A 24,632-nucleotide genomic window follows, 5' to 3' on the forward strand; every position below is an offset into this window, starting at 1 on the left:
TTAAAGGAGTACATAGCCTAGAATGGCGCGTTGCTAAAAAGCTACACGTCATCTATCAAAAACCTGGAAATATAGGTAGGGCAGATAGCGAGCGAGTTGAAGAACAGGTAGCCTAGAGTTTTGCCTAGCAACACTCAAACATCTGGGAACAACAATGGAAAGGAGCAATGTCAGTGATATTGCGAAGTGGAAAAGCTCTTGAAGAAAGAAGAATGAATCCAAGAAACAACAGTCCTTCAAAATAACACAACACACGTCCAATGGAAGTAGAAGATCAAGAAGGAAGAACGCCTGAGACCATAAGCCATTTAGAATCAAGTACGTTTAATGTGGGAAAACTTGCAGTGCCGCTGAACGCACCATTCCCTAGACGTCTGATGAACAACAATTCAAGCGCTTTCTTGAGCTCCTGAGGCAATTGCATATCAATATTCCACTTATAAAGGCCTTGGAACAAATGCCAAAATATGTAAAATTTTTTAAGGACATTTTGATGAAGAAAAGAAGAGTTAGCGAAATGGAAGTAATTGCACTAACACAGAAGTGCAACACGTTAGTAAGCAACAGTTTACCCAAGAAACAGAAGGACCCTGGGAGCTTCACAGTTCCATGCTCGATAGGAGGGTTAGATGTGGGATATTCGTTGTGCGATTTGGGAGCTAGCATTAATCTCATGCCACTCTCAATCTTTAAGAAACTGGGAATTGGTGAAACACAACCCACTTTTGTTACTCTTCAACTTGTTAATAGAACAATCAAGTACCCAGAAGGAAAGATTGAAGATGTTCTGGTAAAGGTTGATAACTTCATATTTCCAATAGGTTTTATCATCTTGGACTATGAAGCAGATGAGAAGGTACCAATTATCCTTGGACGCCCCCCTTCTTAGCTACTGGGAAATTTTTAATTGACGTGCATAAAGGAGAATTAACTATGCGCGTAGATAATCAAGAGGTGAAGTTTAATGTGTTAAACACATTAAAGTTCCTAGATAGTGAATATTGTCAGCTGAATAGTTTAGAGTTGCCTGAAAAGGAGACCCATGTGTGCGAGGTCCTTGCGTTGGAGGAGAACCTGAAAGAACCAGAGCCGCCAAGTCTGAGTGAGCGGCGGACGAAACTAACGTGCCCATCACTAGAGGAACCATTAGAACTCGAGTTGAAACCGTTACCTAGTCACCTGAAATATGCCTTCCTTGGAACAAACAAAACTTTACTTGTGATCATTTCCGTGAATCTTACTAAGCCTAATGAGCACTCTCTCTTGTAGATGCTGAGAAAGCACATGCGAGCAATAGGTTGGATGCTAGCGGATATTCGTGGCATTAGCCCATCTTATTGCATGCATAAGATCAGGCTGGAAGAAGGGAAGTCGGGATCGATTGAGCCTCAAAGAAGGTTGAACCCCATAATGAAGAAAGTGGTCAAAAAATAAATCCTTAAATGGTTGGATGCGGGAGTGATCTATCCTATATCCGACAGTAGCTGGGTAAGCCCAGTCCAATGCGTTCCCAAGAAAGAGGGAACAACTATGATAGTCAATAGCAATAATGAACTCTTACCTTCAAGGATTGTCACGGGCTAACGCATCTGTATTTTATTGACCAAATGCTTGACGCGGCAACTAAGAAAGACCACTTCCCCCTTCCTTTCATTGACCAAATGCTTGATAGTGCTGGAAAAGAATTTTATTGCTTTCTTGATGGATACTCTGGTTATAACCAGATTTTGATTGACCTAGAAGATCAGGAGAAGATAACATTTACTTGTCCCTTTGGAACGTTTGCGTTCAGACGCATGCCTTTTGGGCTATGCAACGCACTTGGAACATTCCAAAGGTGTAAGATGGCTATTTTCTCTGACTTCTTAGAGAAAAACGTTGAAGTCTTCATGGACGATTTCTCAGTCTTTGAAGACTCATTCCAATCATGCTTAGATAATTTGGAAGCCGTCCTCGCTCGATGCGAGGAAACAAACCTTGTGCTGAATTAGGAAAAATGTCACTTCATGGTGATTGAAGGAATTTTCTTAGGCCACAAAGTATCTAAAGCTGGGTTGGAAGTAGATGAAGCCAAGATAGATGTCATAGCTAAACTTCCACCACCATCAAATGTTAAAGCTCTACAAAGTTTTCTAGGGTATGCTGGCTTCTATCGAAGGTTCGTTAGAGGATTCTCTCAAATTTCACGACCCCTGAGCGCATTACTAGAGGCGAACCGACCCTACGATTTCAATGAAGACTGCTGTGACGCGTTTGAAACATTGAAATATGCATTGACTATAGCCCTGGTACTAATAGCACCGGATTGGATGCAATGTTTTATTCTCATGTGCGACGCGAGTGATGTTGCAGTAGGAACAATGATAGGGTAAAAGAAAGGAAATTTGATACATCCCATCTCTTACGCGTCCAAGACACTAAATGACTCTCAAGAACACTACACAACCACTGAAAAAGAAATGTTGGCTATAGTGTTTGGCATCGAGAAGTTCAAATCTTATTTAGTTGGTGTGTCAGCCACCATCTACACAGATCACTCAGCCATAAAGTTCCTGATGAGTAAAAAGGACGCGAAGCCAAGACTAATAAGATGGGTGCTTCTGTTATAGGAATTTGACATTGATATTCAGGACAGAAAGGGAACTAAGAATCAGGTGGCTGACCACCTATCCAGGTTAGAAAATCAAGAAATGCAAGATCAAGAAAGTGAAATCAAGGATGCATTTGCTAATGAAAGCTTGTTCAGAGTTGAAGACAGGGAACCTTGGTACGCGGATTATTTAACTACCAAGCAATTCCCTGGGAACTTCAACTCTCAGCTAAAGAAACGATTAGTACATGACAGCAAATTTTATTTTTGGGATGAACCATTTCTCTATAAATAAGGCCCTGACTCCATAATGCGTCGATGCGTTCTGGAGGAGGAGACACAATGCATCTTGGCTGAGTGTCATGACTCTCCTTACGGAGGGCATTTCGGTGGGCAAAGAACCGCTGCAAAGATTCTTCAAAGCGGATACTTCTGGCCCACCCTCTTCAAAGACGCAAGGGAGTTTATTCGTAAATGTGACCCCTGCCAATGCACCTGAAATATTTCTTCAAGGGACGCAATGCCCTTGAACAATATTCTCGAAGTTGAATTATTTGATGTTTAGGGCATTGATTTTATGGGACCTTTTACCCTGTCCTGCGGCCAACAATATATCTTGCTTGCAGTAGACTATGTATCAAAGTGGGTAGAAGCAGTAGCTTGTGCCAGAAATGATGCGTCCACTGTTTCTAAGTTTCTTACCAGAAACATCTTCACACGCTTTGGAACACCAAGAGCCCTGATAAGTGATGAAGGTACGCATTTCATTAATCACATCATTTCTAAATTACTTGCCAAATATAATGTTAGGCACAAGATCGCTACCGCCTACCACCCACAAACAAATGGTCAAGCTGAGGTATCCAATAAGGAAATAAAATCTATCCTGGAGAAAGTTGTCAACGCATCGCGGAAGGACTGGGCACAGAGGCTGGATGAAGCACTTTGGGCCTACAGGACTGCCTACAAGACCCCCTTAGGTATGTCTCCATACTCTCTAGTATTTGGAAAAGCTTGTCAGTTACCCCTAGAGTTGGAGCATAAGGCTTTTTGGGCAGTTAAGAAACTAAATTTGAACTTGGGGTAAACTTTAGCTTGAGAACTGGCGATTGAACACAAACTTTAGCTCAACAAGCTTGAGGACTGACGATTGAACGCATACGAGAACAACAAGCTCTACAAAGAGAAGACAAAACGTTGGCACGACCAACGCATTAGTAAGAAAGAGTTTGTTGTTGGCCAAAAAAGTTCTATTGTTCAATTCACGTTTGCATTTGTTCCTAGGGAAGTTAAAGTCAAGGTGGTCAGGACCATTCATCATTAAAGCAGTCTTTCCATATGGAGCAGTGGAATTAACACGGGAGGATGGCACCAATGCGTTCAAAGTAAATGACCAAAGAGTGAAGCCATACTTTGAAGATGGCATGGAACGTCAAAAGTCATCTCTTGCACTACGCGAAGCCAGCTGAGGCCCGCGTCGAAACATCCCTGCATTCGGATCGATATATATTCCAGGGACGCTTCCTCTTTCCTTGTTCTTTTTGCATTATGTATTGTACCAATGCGTTTGAGTTTGTTGGTTTGTTTGTTTGTTTGTGTTTTAAGATTGATTGTTCTTTGTTATTGCCTTCATAAGTTAGAAATTTTACTTTTTTTTTTTTTAAAAAAAAGTTGTGTATAATCGGGATGGGAATAATGGATGCGTCAGACTTAAGTCTAACGCATGGCCCCGGTTGAAGGGACACGTCTCGAAAATACAAATCACTCGAATGCTTAGAAACCCAAGAACATCCCTTCGACTTCGCATTTATTACGGATGTTAGACGCCGCCTGACGTCACCCCACTCTCTCTCCCCTGCCTATAAAAAGACCAAAATGCTTCGTTTTCTTCTTCTTCCCCACTACCCTTGAGCCCTCTATGAAAAAGAAAAAAAAAACCCCTAGTTCTCTCGTTTTCCTTCACTGTCGATCTACTCAAACGTCTCTCCGGCCACAATGTCGTCAGTGTTTGATAGTCAGAACCAAAAGATGAGCTTCAGAAATGACTCGTCGGTAAGTTCTTTCTCCTCGTCATCTATTTCAACTTTGCCTCCCCCAAGCCCTCGAAAAACCTCAAAACCCTCTGTCCAAATTAAACCTATGCACGGCGGGGAATCTCCACCTCCCAGCGACTGTCTCGGTCGAAGCCTACCACAACACCCATGAAACCTCCTTTTAAAACCACCAAAGCCATCGCAACCCTTCCTACCAATACTCATCAACCAAAACCCAAAGCTACCCTTAAGCCAAAGCCCCAAACCCCTTCGAAATCGAGGCAGCGTCCGTCATCTACGGCTGCCAATAAGCCATACACCAAGCCTGCCCCACCACCATTCATTCCTAACATAACTCTGGTGGGTGCAACGCATGACCCCATTCCAGCCTACCTTCACAATGCCCCATCACCAACCGTGTGTCCACCTCCTCCACTCTCAATCCAACCCTTAGAAACCATCTACCCAGTTGAATCAAAGCCAACAGCCACGTTCACCCATCGTCATCTCATCCCCTGGGTCGCCTCATACCCTATTAGGCACCCCACCATTTATTCCACCTAGACCCACCTCTGACAGTCCTGCATTAGAGCGTAACCTGAAAAGTTGGCGGAATTGGCTCGACTAGACGAGCAGGAAGTGTTTGGTGCCATTTTGGCAAGCCTCAATCAAGGCCAAGAGGAAGAGCAAGTGATGCGTTCCGACCCACCTAATGCATCACTTGAATTGGACGAAGCGGAGTGGTACGCTATGATGCTCGAAGAAAAATTAGAAGAAGAAGATGGAGAAGAAGAAGAAAGGAGATTTGGCCTAAATGCGTCTCAATCACGCCAAACTGACGCGAATGAAGGGCCCTCAAGAGAAAAGAGGGTGACAAGAAAGAGAAAATTAATCTTGGAGGAAGAAGATGAACAATCAGCATCCGGTCCTGAGGATGCAACACGTGGGAGTTGCTCAAGGCACGATGCGTTAGAGAAGGACTTAGAAGATTATCAGCCCACAAAGTAGGGGTAAAGGAAGACAACTCTCCAAAGGGAATTGAAGAATGAATTGAGAGAGCTAGCATGAGAAGCCAAGGAACATACGGCGGGAAAACACAAGGTAACCGACGCGTTACCTAAGAAGACCACGGGAAGAAAGCGCTAGTTCAATGATATCCTCGTAGAGAAAGGCTTCTTTCCCGAGTGCAACCCACTGCCAGTATACATAAGAGAAACCATAAACGCAATGGGTTGGGGTTAGTTTTGCGTTGGGCACACAAGAATTTGGCCCAACCTTGTCCGCCAGTTCTACAGTAGTGAGTTTAACATGGATAAGAATACAACATTTGTTGATGGGATATTGTTGCATTTCTCATCTGATAATATCAATGAAGTGTTCAATATCACTTGTAATCCGGATGCAGAAGGCAACCACATCTTGGAGCAACCAACACCGAGCCAACTTGAAGATGCATTAAGAATGGTAGCCAAGCCTGGAAGCAAGTGGCAAACATCTAGAAATGGACAAAGATGTTAGCTTCCAAGAACCTAAACCCAGACACGAATCTATGGTATTATCTGATTAAGAGAAGCATCATGCCTTTGACGCATGATGAAACATTGTCAAAAGAACGCGTCTTGGCTACCTATTGTATCATGCAGTGCATACCTTTAGATGTAGGAAGAATAATAAGGGATTAGATCAAGGCCATCAAAACCAAACCAAGAGGACAACTGTATTTTCCATGGCTGATCTGTGCATTGTGTGAACATGGGGGCATCCCTCTGGGGATGATCATGAAGAGATCGACGGTCTAATAGATATCAAGTTAGTCAGGCATTTACTTCGTGATTCACTGCATCAGCCTGCCTTACCTCCCATAGAAGTGGCAACCAGACCGTGATCATTTAAACGCGCCCCCAAAAGAAGACGCGTCCAGATAGTTGAACACAGCGATGAAGCTTTAGAGCATGAAGATTACGAAGTAGAGCTAGAACTTATGAATGAAGAAGCACAGCCAACCCTAAACCTTACCCTCCATGACTCACCAATGGCCCCGCCAGAAGGGAGTCTTGATCAAACGCACCAAGAACCTACTAATATAGATTAAGAAATCCCTTGTTCCCTTCCTTCGCCTTCACTAAGTTCAATTCCAAATTTAGTGCCTCCTCCAACCATCTTTGAACCAACTGGGTTAGGATCAAGTAATGTAGTAAATTTTGAAGACCTAGTTTGAAGAAATGAAGAACCAGCACCACCTCAACGCAGCACTGACCTTGAAGAGTTGAAAACTTTCATCAGTGATCAGCTCAGACCATTGGCCACGTCCATCGAAGGTCTTCAACAACAAAACCGGGTTCTAAGAGATTACCTAAGGCAGCAAACAAGAAGGATGCAAGACCAATTTATTTATACAATGCAGTACATCAATCAGGTCTTGGTTGGAATGTTTGCCCTGCCTCCATTACCTGCTCATCTTAGAAACCCTTTGTGCTTTATAGATGAAGACCCTGGAGAAGAACGCAGGGATGACGCACCAGCACAATGAAGTTTTTGGGTGTTGGGTTATTTTGTATTTTGAATTATTTAATGATCTTTTGTATTAGTTTGACTTGTTTGTTTGTTTCATGTTATTCCATGAAAATGAATGAGAAAGTTCTATCATTTTGTTCCTTGCGTTTGACCTTAACATACTCTTTTTTTTTGTTCTTTAGCTATTTTCTAAGTCTTGTGCTTTGCCTTACCTCAATGATATCAACAATATGAAATCTATAAGTATAGAGTAGGCATTAGGAAAATCAACAAGGCCTGAACTTCTCTAAAAAGACTACATGTTTTCTTTCTAACGCATGCAAGCTTTAATTCCAAAACTCCTTTCGGACTCTCAAAACCTTTTCAAAATTTTGTTTCTCTTTTAGAAATGAGGATTTAGCTCATCTCCAAATTTGGAGATGAGCGAAATCTGAGTTAAGACGCATCAAACGAGTACATTATAAAGAAAGGGAACAAAATAGAAACATGTTAAACGCAACTCCTCTGTCATTACTTCAAAAGAAAAACCTCAAAGTGACATGAGTTAAAAAGTTGGAACAGGCACTTAGCCATAGTTGGATGCTCGCATGACACCCGTGGGGGCAAGCCAAAATGAAGTTAAGTCTCCTAAACCAATGCGTCCTATAAAACTCCTCTATCTAGTTTAAAAAAAAAGTTGTACCTTGAAACACATGAATATTAGATATGATTTTAGTAATGAAGGGTTCTCACCTGTAGTTAGATGCTCGTATGACACTCGTGGGGGCAAGCCAAAATGAAAGTGGGATACTTAGAACAACGCATGGGTAATTGAAAATTCATAATTTTTTCTTTTTATCCGACATTTATCTTAAAAAGAGCATCTAACGCATTGCTGGTTTAGAAAAAGAACGGGAATGTTTTGAGAAACGAAAGGACTTATTGATAAAAGGCTTGCTGCATCTAAAACTAAACATTATTCCTTTTAGAAAAGAGTCAATCTGAGTTACATTTTATAAACTCTTATCTCAAGCTTATGACTGAATATGATCAGAGGCGAACTTTGCACACTTAAGACAAGGGAGATAACAAAGAATTATTTTGGAATGCTTGAGGACAAGCACTGTTCAAATTTGGGGTGGTGATAACTTGTAGAAATACAAGTTATTTTTGCTCTTAAGTTGGAACAACTAAGGTGTTTAATGATAAATTCTCCTCATTTTTAGATGAAACGCATGGAATTACTCAAACATTAGAAAACTCATGCAAAAGAAGTTTTATTACTAAATACTGCAACACTAATGCATTGTATTGTAGGATTTCAACAAGAAGCTAACGCATAATCAAGAAGTGTCGCAGGCAAAAGTTCTAATGCATGGGCCATGCGTCGGAGGGAATTCAACGCAAAAAAGATTCATTGATCCATGCTGATTGTGTCACATCACCACTTGCAAGTATGGGCACCTGTAGTAGGCGGCGTCTGAAAAGCTTCTGAGTGTCAGGCGGCTGATTAGGGCATGGACTTTAATACTGCCCATCACCAAGTGGAGATGACCAACGCCTATAAATAGATGAAGTCCCTCCAGAGTTCAACATATACATACACAGAAATTTTGAAGATTCTTACTATCACAATTAGTGTAGTCGTAATTTTAGTTGTTTAGAAGCTGTGCTGTGGTACCAAGACGATCAGAAGGGTTGAGAACCACCATGACCGCCGGCTAGGGAGCAGAGGAATTCAAGCTTGAGAAAGACACTTCGTCCAACTCCTATACAAGTGATTGAACACAACTAGATTGAGCCAAAGAGATACAAGAGATTGTACTCTGCGGCTTTACTCAGTTCCTTTCATCTCATTTATCGCTTTCATTTCATCTGATTAAATATTACTTTTGTAAAGACAATCTGCTTCTTTATAAATTCATATATTTGATCCATCACACTTGCCATTGTTTATTTCTTGTTTATGTTGAATGCATTTATACTTTATGAAAAACTTCATTTCAAATGCTTAAGTCATCTTGATCAATTGGTAAAATCATCTTTAACTTAGACTATTCGAGAGAATAACTAAGTCACATCAAGTAGAACGCCTAGTACATCTAGAGATAGACTTACCGGTGCTTATTGCATTCTATGTTCGACGCATGCATCCTAGAGATAGGTGTTGTATGTTATTCGCATTGAGAAATGTAGAATAAGTGTCTAACACATAAGCAAAGATAGGCAACCCATCTCATCCACATCACATTCTAGTTTTTGTACATTCATCTTAGATCGACACATACCACTTACATTAAAATTCCATTTTCGCATGATTCATCCCTTACTACTCAACTCTTTTGTATCTTCTTGCACAAGCATAACACTTTAGTGTAAATAACACATATCTCTTCATACATTTAGGAAACCCTTACATTACCTACAACGTAAGGTCTGCATTAACTTAACTGAATCCCTGAGTTCGACCCTAGACTTACTAGGAATCTAAATTGGATTTATACTTGGGTCTGATTTAGGAAAACTTGACGTCAATAGGAGGAGTGTCGTGCGTTCTTTTGTACATCTTTAACGCACCAACGTGTTACAAATACATAAACGCATCAAAGCATCAACGCATCATTTATACTTGAAACTTATTTTTTTCAATCTATTTTATACAATACACTCCCAGCTCAAATCACGATAGCAATGAACATGACTGTTATCGGCTGTCAACTTTATTTGGATCCAACTGTCATCAACTTTCTATCTCATCGCTCTTAATTATCTTTTCACCCAGATGCACCCACCATGTTGCGCTGACCAAGTTGCGGTGATTTCTTGGGTGAATGTTTGCGAGCACGATTAATGTAAAGTCTTGCGGTGAAGTTGCACTCGACCAATGTATTCCTATGATCGCACTCTCTGCATTGCGTTAACGCATATTCTGCACAAAAATGTAAAGATCAACTGCTCTAATGTGTTGGATGCATGCGACTGCAATATTATAGAATTTATGCTTAATGGACGCAATTTAACATATTTCATCAACGCAATCCATCATTGTTTATGAACTTAGTACTATGATAACGTGCATTTCTGCCCGTTATCACACCCCCAAATTTAAACAATGGTTATCCTCATGCATAAGCTAAAGATTCCTTTAGCAAGTTAATTGCAAAGTTTTCTTTCCCTAGACTTCTCAAGGATACTTCGTTCAAATCCTATATGCCAGAATGTCCTTAAGTCTTATTCTAGTCTCTTCCTAAAATATTTCTAAGACTTAGGAATTGCAAGCTTAACTTTCAAAAGAACTTTACTAAATTCCGGAACATCGCATGATTTATTTTAAAAAGAAAATTTTCCTCTGGGGTATCAAATGATTTATCCTTGCACAAAAAAAATTTTCTTTATTGCTATTTTTTTCTGACCTTGCACTGATCCGAGTGTCTTGCCTTCGTTTTGGCTTGCCCCCACATGTGTCATGCGGACATCCAACTACGAGCAATGCACTCTTTCTTAGACTGAACTCATACCAATTTGGCAGTGGAGTTGCGGTCATTGGTTTATGCGTTGATCCTGGTGACTTACTTTCGTTTTGGCTTGCCCCCACGTGTGTCATAGGACATCCAACTACGGGTAAGTGCCTTTCACAACTTAACTCTTATCAACATGGGTTTCCCATTGTATTGACAGTGGAGTTGTTATTCTCAAATATTTATATTTTTCATCATTTTTTTCCATAGCAAGATCGAAAATAAATACCTCACCCCCAAATTTAAAATACGACAATGTCCTCATTGCCAAAAGAAATTAAAATAAGTCATGCGATGGTCATAGAATGCGTTGTAAAGGAAGTTTGAAAGAAAATTAGCAAACCCCTAACTTCTAGAAATATTTCATGAGGTGACTATCTTAAGATTTAAGTTGACTCTAGTATATACGAAAGAGATAGAAGCATATTTTTCATCATTGAAATCATACTTGGCAAAGGACAACATGCGGTAAACTACTAAAGTTATCTACTTGTTAAATGATTGTGGTAATCAAGGAGGATGCGGTGATAAAACATTGAAATGTAAAATGCAATGTGATAGCGCAAAATTTGAAATAAAGATAAGGAAGAGTACACCCCTAAATTTAGCAGGTCGCCCGCATTGTGCATTGATGCATCCATCCTTACGGCGGTCTTTGCTTCTTTGGATTGTGATGATGGAATGAGATCATTTGCTTCTTCGCAATCTGTGCCTTAATCCTTGTAAACAGACAAAGAGAGGGTCAAATGATTTTAAAACAAAACAACATGTTTTTCTTAAGAGAAATAGAGAAATAAGTAAAATACAGATAGTAGTAAAATGACGAAGAGTTAAATGTTCAAGAGTTGAGTAAGGGATAGTCTGGGTTTTTCAACTTTGCAGAGGTTGTTGTTGGCTAGAAATCTCCTCCGCAATATGCTTTGATCCGTTGTCCATTAACTTTAAATGTTCGACTGCCATCCTCGATGATCAGTTCCACCGCACCATGTGGAAATACTTTTTTGATGATGAAGGGACCGAACCAGTGTGATTTTAATTTTCTTGGGAAGAGCCGTAATCTCGAATTGAAGAGTAAGACCTTCTACCCGATTTGGAGGTTTCTAGTGCATATGCGTTTACCATGCCAGCGCTTGGTGTGCTCTTTATAAATCTTCGCATTCTTATATGCGTTGATCCTCCATTCTTCTGGCTCGACCAGCTGCAGCTTTCGCGCTTCCCTTACTTTCTTTAAATCGAAATTCAGTTTCTTGATCGCCCATAATGCTTTATACTCCAACTCCAAAGGCAGATGACACGCCTTGCCAAATACCAACACATAAGGAGACCTACCTATAGGTGTTTTAAATGCGGTTCGGTATGCCCACAACGCATCATCAAGCTTCATCGCCCAATCTTTCCACGAAGGTTTTACCACCTTCTCAAGTATCAATTTGATTTCATGATTGGACACTTCAGCCTGGCCATTTTTTTGTGATGGTATGCCGTGGCCACCTTGTGGAGGATATTGTACTTGTGCAGCAACTCCTTTATATTTTGGTTGACAAAATGTGATCTTTCATCACTTATGATGGCATGGGGAGTTCCAAAACGAGTGAAAGTATTTTTCTTGAGGAACTGGGAGACTACCGCCGCATCACTTGCAGTGCATGCAATTGACTCTACCCACTTGGAAATGTAATCGACAGCCAATAAGATATAATGCTTGCCATGCGAAGGAAGGAATGGTCCCATGAAATCAATCCCCCAAATGTCAAATAATTCCAGCTCCAAGATAGTGTTCATTGGCATTGCGTTCTTCCATGCAATGTTACCGGTGTATTGACACCGATCACATTTCATTGCATGGTCAGCAGCATCCTTAAATAATGAAGGCAAAAAGAATCCACTTTGCAAAACTTTGGCTGCAGTACGTTGTCCTCCAAAGTGCCCTCCATATGGCGTATCATGGCACTATGACAATATGCGTTGTTGAGCAGCGTTTGGTACGCATAGTCGAATGATTTGGTCTGCACCTCTTTTATATAGATTTGGCTCATCCCAATAATAATGTTTGCGTTCATGCTTGAGCTTCTTCTGTTGATGGTATGTGTAATCTTCAGGAAATTGTTCACAAACCAAATAATTAACGATGTCCACATACCAGGGCAATTCTTTTATGTGGAACAGCTGCTTGTCCGGAAACACGATACCCACTTCAAATTCATTACGGTCAACCTCGGGATTTTCCAGTCTATCCCCTTCCGATCAATTATCTCGAGATCAAATTCTTGAAAGAGGAGAACCCATCTGATCAACCTCGACTTTGCATCCTTCTTTGTCATCAAATATTTGATTGCTGAGTGATCAGTGTGAATGAGTACCTTGGTTCCCAATAGATATGCCCGAAATTTTTCCAATGCAAAAATCACAGCTAGGAGTTCTTTTTCAGTGGTGGTATAATTGATTTGAGCTGCGATGGGGTGCAAAATAGTTTTTTTCTTTTGTGCTAATGCGACTCCCATCGCATACCCACTTGTGTTGCACGTGATTTCGAACAGAAGTGTCCAATCCAGCGTAATCAAGACAAGCGCGGTAACCAGCGCATCTTTTAAAACTTGGAATGCATTGAGGCAATTGTTGTCAATTTTAAACTTTCTGTCCGCCTCTAACAACGCATTCAGTGGTCGTGCAATCTTAGAAAAGTCTTTAACAAATCGTTTATAAAATCCAGCATGCCCCAAGAAGCTTCGCACAACCTTCACGCTGGTTGGAGGTGGAAGCTTTTCAATTGTGTCGATCTTTGCTTTGTCCACCTCCAACCCTTCCTGGGAGACTTTGTGTCCCAACACTATACCCTTTTTCACCATGAAGTGACATTTTTCCCAGTTGAGCACCAAATTCGTCTCTTCGCATCTCTTCAGAATTTTCTACAAATTGGCTAGGCAGACTTCATACGTGTTCCTATAAACGGAGAAATCATCCATAAATATTTCCACTGAGCCTCGAGATAATCTGAAAAGATCGCCATCATGCACCTTTGGAACGTGCTCGGCGCATTGCAGAGGCCAAACGGCATGCAGCGAAAAGCAAATGTCCCATATGGGTAGGTGAATGTGGTCTTGTCTTGGTCTTCAGGAGCTATCATGATTTGATTATACCTGGCATATCCATCCAAGAAGCAAAAAAAATCGTTCCCTGCTAATCTGTCCAACATTTAATCAATGAATGGCAAAGGGAAGTGATCTTTCTTTGTGGCCGCATTCAATTTGTGGTAGTTCATCTAGATGCACCATCCAGTGATGGTCCTTTACGGTATTAATTCATTGTTCTCATTTAGGACTACCATCATTCCGCTCTTCTTCGACACACATTGCACGGGGCTAACCCACGTGCTATCAGCTATGGGATAGATAATGCTCGCATCTAGCCATTTGATAATCTCCTTTTTATACGACCTCCTTCATCGCAGGGTTAAGTCTGCGTTGATTTTCAATAGTTGCTTTGTGGTCGTCCTCAAGATGAATGTGGTGCATGCAGTACGCGGGGCTAATTCTTCTGATGTCAGCGAGCGTCCAGCCGATTTCTTGCACATGTTTCTTGAGAATGCTCATCAACGCATTCTCTTGATCTTCATTGAGCGCAGAGGAAATTATCACTGGCAGCTTCTCATTTTGCCCCGGAAATGCGTACTTCAAATGTGTTGGTAGTGGTTTTCAGTTCAAGTGTTGATGGTTCCACGAGGGAAGGCTGCATTGTTTTCTTTCTTCTTTTGGCTTTTCTTCTTGTGTTGTGATCGTTCCTTCTTCTTTGTTTGTTTTTCCTACGATCGCATTACAGACAGCTACTGATGCGTTGACATCCTCTTCTCACACTCTTCATCAATCAAATTCAGGTCATCGTCAGAATTTTGTAGATCGTCCTCATTCGGGAATTTCATGGCACAAATTATATTAAATTTGAGCTTCTGTCTGTTTATGCTCAAAGTGATTTCTCTCTTGTGCACATCAATTTGAGCACGACCCGTTGATAGGAAAGGTCGCCCCAAAATGATAGGTACATCCTTGTCGGCCTCATAATCTAGGATGATGAAGTCAGCTGGCAAAATAAATTTATCAATCGTGATCAGCACATCCTTCACCTTACCTTCTTGATGAACTAGAGATCTGTCAGCCAATTGGAGAGTCACGGAAGTGGGCACAATTTGCCCCACATTTAATTATCGAAAGATTGACAGTGACATCAAATTTATGTTGGCCCCCAAGTCACACAGGGCTTGCCCAATATAGTGTCCTTCTATAGAGTAAGGAATCGTGAAGCTCCCAGGATCGCTCATCTTCGGTGGGATTATGGATTTGGAACCTTGTGTTAATGCCACCATGGCAAATTTTCCAGTGCCTCTTTTCTTAGTTACCATGTCCTTCAGAAACTTGGCATAGGCAGGCATTTCCTCAATCGCTTCACTGAAAGGAATGTTAACATGTAATTGCTTTAACATAGATAAGAAGCGTTGGTATTGTACCTCTTCGTTTTTCTTCTTTTTTAGCCTCTGAGGTAAAGGTGGCAACTAGACTTTCACGGTTCCCGTTTCATTTGACTTTGAGGTCAATGCAACCTAAGGTTCCACTGCTTTGTTCTCTCTTTCTTCTTCTTGTGTTACCTCAATCTTGGGCTCAGTTGCGATGGAAGTTGTTCTACTCTGATACGTCTTTTCTCCCTCCACAGTCTTTCCATTGCGCAATGTCACAACCTGACATTGCTCCTTACCTGATCCCCCTGGGTTGCGTGGAAGCTCGGTTGAACTTGGCAATGCCCCTTGCGGTCGACTCTTCAACTCATTCGCAATCTGGCCCATCTGCAATTCGAGGTTGTAGATGGACGTAGCCTGACTTTGAAGCACTGTCTCGTTTTTCTCTATATATTACTTCAATAGGCTCTCTAGAGAAAAGAAGATTGCATTGGTTGTTGTGAGCTACTTGATTGGTTGCTCTGCTGACTGTTGTTGCGTTGGAAGAATCCTGATGGCCCTTCTTTTTGCACCACAGATTGAAAATTTTGTTGTTGATTCTTCCAAGCAAAATTGGGGTGGTTTCTTCACTCGAGGTTGTAAGTGTTTGAAAAGGGATTATTCTTTACAAAATATACAGACTGTGGATTTTGCGGGCAATCTTCCATCGCATGCTCATCACCGCAAGTTGCACACCTTGCAGTGTTTTAACTTATTGCATTAATTTGCCCACCTTGCGGTGTTGGGCTGCTGATCACCATTCCTTGAATCAAATTCATCATTGCGGTCATTTGGTTTTTTAATGAAACAATGGCACCGTTATTTATATCAGAACTTCAGTCTCAATCTCTGGTCACTCTCTCTTCAGTCTTCATGGTTCTTGGAGATGCGGTCTAGAATATTCTTCGCCTCCTCGTAAGTTTTGTCAAGCAGACCACTAGCGACTGCCGCATTGGCAGTGGTTTGCAAAGCAGGATTTAAACCGCGATAGAAAATTTCCATTTGAAGGCAGTCTGGTAGCCCATTATGTGGACAATCTTGGACCAACCTTTTAAACCTCGCCCAAGCATTGCTGCGCGATTCGTCCATATCTTGTTCAAAATGGGTAATAAGCTTTCTTCGTCTTGCGTTCTCGGTAGGTGGAAAATACTTTATCATGAATTTCTCCACTACCTGCTCCTAAGAAGTAATCTCTCCTGGTTCGAGCGAATAAGCCCATTTCCTAGCCTGATCACAGAGGGAAAATAGGAACAACGTTAGTCGAACTTCTTCAGCAGAGATGTTCGGGAACACAAAAGTATTGCAGATTTCAATAAAACTTCGGAGGTGCGTGCAGATCCTCGGTACACCTTCCTCCGAATTGACCTGTAGTCTGGATCATCGGCAGCATCACCGGTTTCATCTCGAATCTGCTTCCGTCGAGGGCAGGCCTCATGATTCCCGGAGAGAAGTCATAGAGGTTTGGCGATGCATAGTCTTTAATAAGCCGATTGTGATCGTTTGCCAACAGAATCGGATTCGCCATGACATTATTATCATTTGGTGCTCCTCCTCCAGGCTACTCTGCCATCTCTTCTTTATCGGATTGTGGTTGCTGTTGGCAGTCTTGTAGTCTCCTTCGAAATTTTCTCTCAATCTCTGGGTCGTAGTTCGCCAGAGATTGAGAGTTCTACAAAGAAATCAAAAAATTACCGTTAACAACTATTTTGCCGAAGTCCCCGAAAATGGCGCAAGAAAACTTGATGCATTATTTTATGAATGGAAATATGGATGATATGCGTGGATGGATTGCATTGTGCACTCAAGTTTCCCCAGCAAAATTCAAGTGTAAATTCCTCTGAGTTTCCTAGTAAGTCATGGGTCGAACACAGGGACTTGTGAAAATAGTTGCGTTGGTAATGTTTATGAAAACTTTGTGGTAACCGAGTAAATAAATAGTGTGTTGTTGCATTGATGAAAAAGAAGTAAATAAAGGTGGCAAATTTGAGAAAGATAGTTGCGTTGATAGATGCAATGAGTATGCGATGAACAAGTTGAGAAGATCTTTAGCTAGTGTTACTCGGGAATGCGTCAAACCTTGCGATCATGTTACAACCATGCACATCAAGTCATTTCCCAATGTAAATGCGATGCTCCTAGGTCTAGAACGCATGTGTTGAATGCAAATGTCCATAGAGCTTATCCCTAAGTCTCTACTCTTGTCCTATGTGTTGATGCAAAATGCATGAAAGCTAGGTGACCGCATACAATCATATCTTATTGCTAAGATGCATGCGATACGTTAATAACAAATAGTGCTCATTCCTAAGCGCCTATCTCCCGTTTATGCGTTCTAATCTGGTTCTTCCAAACTTAGATTCTAACCTGACCTTCCCAAGTCTAGATCCTGTCTTTAGACTACCTCCCGAGTATCTCTAATGGACGAATGAAGCATACATAAACAAGATAACCGCAAAGATGATGATTCCCTCGTTATGCTAGCTAACTACTTCTCAACCCATTCAACTAATTTAGCTACTCATGCATGAATAATAGAGAGTGAACAGATATAAATAAAAACATTCCATTCTTATAACTGAGTTGAGTACGAAATGATAATGAAAAGTAAAGGTAGAGAGCCTGGTAGCAATTCCTTGCTGACCGAGGCTTTTTACACTGAATCTCTATTCTAATCTACAAATGTTCCTGCTTCCGTAGGCGTTGGCCCTCTCTCTATCTTGGAGCTTCCGGTGCTTTCCCAAGCTTACTGGAATGATCTACCGGCACACCTTTTTCCTCGCGGCCGCCTTAAAATGGAAGAAAACTATGAACAGAGGCATGAGCTTATAAGTGATGAATTAATCGACTGCTTAACCCCCTCTCTGAAGAACACACTTGGTATTTATAGAGCTTCCATGCGAAAGGCGGCTTCTCTCTCCCGGTTGTATAGATGGGATAACTTTAATTCCTGATTAACGCGTCAGATGATTGTTACCGATAAAGCTAAATGTACTTTGTGACCATTATCGGCTGTCAACTTAATTTAGATCCGACTGTCAACAGCTTTCTATCCCATCACTCTTAATTATCCTTTCACCTGGATGCGCCCACCATGTTGCGCTGACCAAGTTGCAGTGATTCTTCTTGGGTGAATATTTGCGAGCATGATCAACGCATAGTTTTGCGGTGAAGTTGCGCTCGACCAATGTATTCCTATGATCGCACTCTCTGCATTGCGTTAATGCATATTCTGCAAAAAATGTAAAGTCTTGCGGCGAAGTGCCTTGCCTTCGTTTTGGCTTGCCCCCACAGGTGTCATGCGGGCATCCAACTACGAGTAGTGCACTTTTTCTTAGACTGAACTCATACCGATTTGGCATTGAAGTTGCAGTCATCGATTTATGCATTGATCCTGGTAACTTACTTTCGTTTTGGTTTGCCCCCACGTGTGACATGCGGACATCCAACTTCGGGTAAGTGCCTTTAACAACTTAACTCTTATCAACACGGGTTTCTCCTTTGCGTTGATAGTGGAGTTATTATTATTATTATTATTATTATGTTTTTTTTTTTGAAAAAAACATAGCAAGGTCGAAAGTAAATACCTCACCCCCAAATTTAAAATGCGGCAATGTCCCCATTGCCAAAAGATGAAAATAAGTTATGCGATGTTCTAGAATGCATTGTAAAGAGAGTTTGAAAAAAAATAGCAAACCTCTAACTTCTAGAAATATTTTATGAAGTGACTATCTTAAGATTTAGTTGACTCTAATATATATGAAAGAAATAGAAGCATATTTTTCATCATTGAAATCTTACTTGGTAAAGAAATAGCATGCGGTAAACTACTAAATTTATCTACTTGTTAAATGATTGTGGTAATAAAAAAGGATGCGATGGAAAAACTTTGAAAAGCAAAATGTAATGCGATAGCGCAAAATTTGAAATGAAGATAAGGGTATACCCCCAAATTTGCGCTGTCGCCTGCATTAGATTGATGCATTCCTCCTTGCGGCGATCTTTGCTACTGTGGATTGTGGTGATGTAGTGAGATCATTTACTTCTTCTGGTGATATCTCCACAATCCTGTGCCTTAATTATTGTAAATAGACAAAGAGAGGGTCAACTGATTTTAAACAAAACAACAAGAGCTTTTTTTTTTTTTTTTTTATATAAATTTTAGAGAAAGAAATGAAAAATTGATAATAGCAAAATGACGAAGAGTTAAATGTTCAAGAGTTGAGTAAGGAGTAGTTCAGGTTTTCCAACTTTGCGGAGACCTTGTCTAGCTAGAAATCTCCTCCGCAATAGGCCTTTATCCATTGTACATTAACTTTAAATGTTCGGTTGCCATCCTCGGTGATCAGTTCCACCGCACTATGTGGAAATATTTCCTTGATGATGAAGGGACCGGACCAGCGCGATTTTAATTTTCCCGAGAAGAGCGGTAATCTCGTATTGAAGAGTAAGACTTTTTGCCCGACTTGGAGGTTCTTACCGCATATGCGTTGATCATGCTAGCGCTTGGTGCGCATATAAATCTTCGCATTTTCATATGCGTTGTTCCTCCATTCTTCTAGCTCGACCATTCCAATTTTTGCGCTTCCCTTGCCTTCTCCAAATCAAAATTCAGTTTCTTGACCGCCCACAATGCCTTATACTCCAGCTCCAAAGGCAAATGACACGCCTTGCCAAATACCAACGCATAGGGGGATATACCTATTGGTGTTTTAAATGCGGTCCGATATGCCCATAACGCCTCATCAAGCTTCATTGCCCAATCTTTTCGTGAAGGCTTGACTACCTTCTCAAGTATCGATTTAATTTCTTGATTAGACACTTCAGCTTGGCCATTTGTTTGCGGATGGTATGCAGTGGCCACTTTGTGAAGGATATTGTACTTGCGCAGCAACTCCTTTATATTGTGGTTGACAAAGTGTGTAACTTCATCACTTATGATGGCACGGGGAGTACCAAAATGCGTGAAAATGTTTTTCTTCAGGAACTAGGATACTACTGCCGCATCACTTGCGGCACATGCAATTGCCTTTACCCACTTGGAGACATAGTCAACGGCTAATAGAATATAATGCTTACCGTTTGAAAGAGGGAATGGTCCCATGAAATCAACCCCCATACGTCGAATAATTCCAGCTCTAGGATAGTATTAATCAGCATTGTGTTCTTCCATGAAATGTTGCCAAGGCGTTGACACCGATCACATTTCATTGCGTAGTTAGCAGCATCCTTGAATAATGAAGGCCAAAAGAATCCACTTTGCAAAACTTTGGCTGCAGTGTGTTGTCCTCTAAAGTGCCCTCTATAAGGTGAATCGTGGCACTATGACAATATGCGTTGTTGAGCAGCATCCAGAACGCATAATCGAATGATTTGGTCTGCACCTCTTTTATACAGATTCAACTCATCCCAATAGTAGTGTCTGCATTCATTCTTGAGCTTCTTCTGTTGATAGTAGGTGTAATCTTTAGGAAATTGTTCACAGACCAAATAATTAATAATGTCTGCATACCATGGCAGTTCTTCTATGTGAAACAGCTGCTCGTCAGTGAACACGACACTCACTTCAAATTCATTGTGGTCAACCTCAGGATTCTCCAGTCTGGACAAGTGATCCGCAACTTGATTCTCTGTCCCCTTTCGATCAATTATCTCGATATCAAATTCTCGAAGGAGGAGAACCCATCTAATCAATCTTGGCTTTGCGTCCTTCTTTGTCATCAAATATTTGATTGTCGAGTGATCAGTATGAATGAGTACCTTGGTTCCTAACAGGTATGCCCGAAATTTTTCCAACGAAAAAATCACAGCTAGGAGCTCTTTTTCAGTGGTGGTGTAATTAAGTTAAGCAGGATTCAGGGTTTTACTCACATATGCAATGGGATGTAAAATTGTTTACTTTTTTTATGCTAATGCAGCTCCCATCACATACTCGCTTGCATCGCACATGATTTCGAATGGCAGTGTCCAATCCGGCGCAATTAAGACGGGTGCGGTAATCAGCGCATCCTTTAAAATTCGAAATGCGTTGAGGCAATTGTTGTCAAAATCAAACTTTCTGTCTGCCTCTAGTAACGCACTCAATGGTCTTGCTATCTTAGAAAACTATTTAACGAATCGTCTGTAGAATCTGGCATGCCCCAGGGAGCTTCGTACAACCTTCACGTTGGTTGGAGGTGGAAGCTTTTCAATTGCGTCAATCTTTGCTTTGTCCACCTCCAACCCTTCTCTAGAGACCTTGTGCCCCAACATTATACCCTCTGTCACCATGAAGTGACATTTTTCCCAATTAAGCACCAGGTTCGTGTCTTCACATCTTTTTAGAATTTTTTCCAAATTGGCCAGGCAGACTTCATAAGTATTCCCATAAACGGAGAAGTCATCCATAAATATTTCTACTGAAAAATCTGAAAAGATTGCCATCATGCACCTCTGAAACGGCTTGGCGCATTGCAGAGGTTGAACGGCATGCGGCGGAAAGTGAATGTCCCATATGGGCAGGTGAATGTGGTCTTGTCTTGGTACCCGACATATCCAAGCAGTAAAAATCATTCCCTGCTAGTCTGACTAGCATTTGATTGATAAATGGCAGAGGGAAGTGATCCTTCTTTGTGGCCGTATTCAATTTGCGGTAGTCCATACAGATGCGCCATCTAGTGATGGTCCTTTATGGTATTAATTCATTATTCTCATTGAGTACTACCGTCATTCCGCCCTTCTTCGGCACACATTGCACGGGGCTGACCCACGTGCTATCGACAATGGGATAGATAATGCCCACATCTAGCCATTTGATAATCTAATTTTTGACGACGTTTTTCATCGCAGGGTTAAGTCTGCATTGATTTTCATTGGTTGCCTTGTGGCCGTCTTCGAGACGAATGTGGTGCATGCAGTACATGGGGCTAATTCTTCTGATGTCAGTGAGCGCCCAGCCGAGTGCTCGCACATACTTCTTGAGAATGCTTATCAACACATTCTCTTATTCTTTGTTGAGCACAGAGGAAATTATTACCAGCAGCTTCTCATTCTGCCCCAGAAATGCGTACTTCAGATGTATTGGTAGGGTTTTTAATTCAAGGGTTGGTGGTTCCACGAGAGAAGGCTGCGTGATTTTTCTTTCTCCCTTCAGCTCTTCTTCTTTTCTTTGCGATCGATCCTTCTTCTCTGTTTGTCTATGCTACGATCGCATTGCAGGCAGCTACGGATGCGTTGGCATCCTTTTCTTCATACTCTTCATCAGACTTTTCTTCTTCAATCAAATTCAATTCATCCTCTGAATCTGGCAGGTCTTCCTCATCAGGAAATTTCATGGCGGAAATTATGTTAAATTTGAGCTTCTGTCAATTGATGCACAAAGTAATCTCTTCCTTGTGCACATCAATTTTAGACGATCCTTTGATAGGAAAGGTCGCCCCAAAATGATGGGCACATCTTTATCGGCCTCATAATCCAAGATGATGAAGTCAGCTAAAAAAATAAATTTATCAATGGTGATCAGCACTTCCTTCACCTTACCCTCTGGATGAACCAGAGATCTATCAGCCAACTGGAGAGTCACGAATATGGGCACAAGCTCCCCCATAGTGATCTTTGGTTCATTTTGCCAGTTGACTTCATCATTCTGGATTATGAGGCCGGTAAAGATGTGCCCATCATTTTGGAGCGACCTTTCCTATGAACAGGTCGTGCTCAAATTGATGAGCACTAGGGAGAGATCACTTTGTGCATCAACGAACAAAAGCTCAAATTTAACATAATTCGCGCCATGAAATTTCCTGATGAGGAAGACCTGCTAGATTCAGAAGATGAATTGAATTTGATTGAAGAAGAAAAGTCTGATGAAGAGTATGAAGAAGTGGATGCCAACGCACCCTGCCTGCAATGCGATCGTAGCAAAGACAAATAGAGAAGAAGAATCAATCGCAATGTAAGAAGAAGAGTTGAAGGAAGAAAGAAAAACAACGCAACCTTCTCTCGTGGAACCACCAACCCTTGAACTACAAACCCTACCAACACTTCTGAAGTACGCATTTTTGGGGCAGAATGAGAGGCTGCTTGTAATAATTTCCTCCGCACTTAATGCAGATCAAGAGAATACGTTGATGAGCATTCTCAAGAAGTACGTGCGAGCAATTGGCTGGACACTCGTTGACATCAAAGGAATTAGCCCCGTGTACTGCATGCACCACATCCATCTCGAAGACGACCACAAGGCAACCATTGAAAATCAACATAGACTTAACCCTGCGATGAAAGAGGTCGTCAAAAAGAAGATTATCAAATGGTTGGATGTGGGCATTATCTATCCCATAGATAGCACGTGTGTCAGCCCCCTGCAATGTGTGCCGAAGAAGGGCGGAATGACGGTAATCCTCAATGAGAACAATGAATTAATACCGCAGAGGACCATCACTGGATGGTGTATCTATATGGACTACTACAAATTGAATGCGGCCACAAAGAAGGATCACTTCCCTCTGCCATTCATCGATCAAATGCTGGATAGATTGGTAGGGAATGATTTTTATTGTTTCTTGGATGGATACGCTGGGTACAACTAGATCATGATAGCTCCTGAAAACCAAGACAAGACCACATTAACCTGCCCATATGGGACATTCGCTTTCCATCTCATGCCGTTCGGCCTCTACAATGCGGCAAGGACGTTCCAGAGGTGCATGATGGCAATCTTTTCAGATTTTCTCGAGGATTCAGTAGAAATATTTATGGATGACTTCTCCATTTATGGGAATACTTATGAAGTCTACCTGGCCAATTTGGAAAAAATTCTGAAAAGATGTGAAGAGACAAACCTGGTGCTTAATTGGGAAAAATGTCACTTCATGGTGACAGAGGGTATAGTGTTCGGCCACAAGGTCTCTAGAGAAGGGTTGGTGGTGGACAAAGCAAAGATTGATGCAATTGAAAAGCTTCCACCTCCAACCAACGTGAAGGCAGTACGAAGCTTCCTGGGGCATGTTGGATTCTACAGACGATTTGTTAAATACTTTTCTAAGATAGCAAGACCATTGAGTGCGTTACTAGAGGCAGACAAAAAGTTCGAATTTGACAACAATTGTCTCAATGCATTTCGAATTTTAAAGGATGCGCTGATTATCGCACCCGTCTTAATTGTGCCGGATTGGACACTGCCGTTCAAAATCATGTGCGACGCAAGCAAGTATGTGATGGAAGCTACATTAGCACAAAAGAAGAAAACAATTTTGCATCCCATCGCATATGCGAGTAAAACCCTGAACCCTGCCCAACTTAATTACACCACCACTGAAAAGGAGCTCCTGGCTGTGATTTTTGCGTTAGAAAAATTTCGGGCATACTTGTTGGAAACCAAGGTACTCATTCATACTGATCACTTGACAAACAAATATTTGATGACAAAGAAGAACGCAAAGTCGAGATTGATCAGATGGGTTCTCCTCCTTCAAGAATTTGATATCGAGATAATTGATCAGAAGGGGATAGAGAATCAAGTTGCGGATCACTTGTCCAGACTG

General features: G+C 41.3%; 2 protein-coding genes across 2 annotated transcripts; both read left to right on the plus strand.

Annotated features, from left to right (window-relative positions):
• Positions 1-517: 517 nt before the first annotated feature.
• Positions 518-4,059, plus strand: LOC120089165 (uncharacterized). The gene is made up of 6 exons (XM_090306441.1): positions 518-856; positions 1,009-1,102; positions 2,020-2,288; positions 2,631-2,767; positions 3,401-3,570; positions 3,875-4,059. The coding sequence occupies exons 1-6, from the start codon at positions 518-520 to the stop codon at positions 4,057-4,059; spliced, it is 1,194 nt and encodes a 397-aa protein (XP_090162567.1).
• A 1,872-nt stretch (positions 4,060-5,931) lies between these two features.
• On the plus strand, positions 5,932-23,678 carry LOC150033533 (uncharacterized). Its single transcript, XM_090306442.1, has 4 exons — positions 5,932-6,110; positions 21,943-22,033; positions 22,649-22,754; positions 23,050-23,678. Exons 1-4 carry the CDS (start codon positions 5,932-5,934, stop codon positions 23,676-23,678), a joined length of 1,005 nt encoding a protein of 334 aa, XP_090162568.1.
• The last annotated feature ends 954 nt before the right edge of the window (positions 23,679-24,632 follow it).

The sequence above is a fragment of the Benincasa hispida genome, chromosome 10, assembly GCF_027475165.1.
Source record: "Benincasa hispida cultivar pf3 chromosome 10, pf3_genome.v1.1, whole genome shotgun sequence".
NCBI lineage: Eukaryota > Viridiplantae > Streptophyta > Magnoliopsida > Cucurbitales > Cucurbitaceae > Benincasa > Benincasa hispida.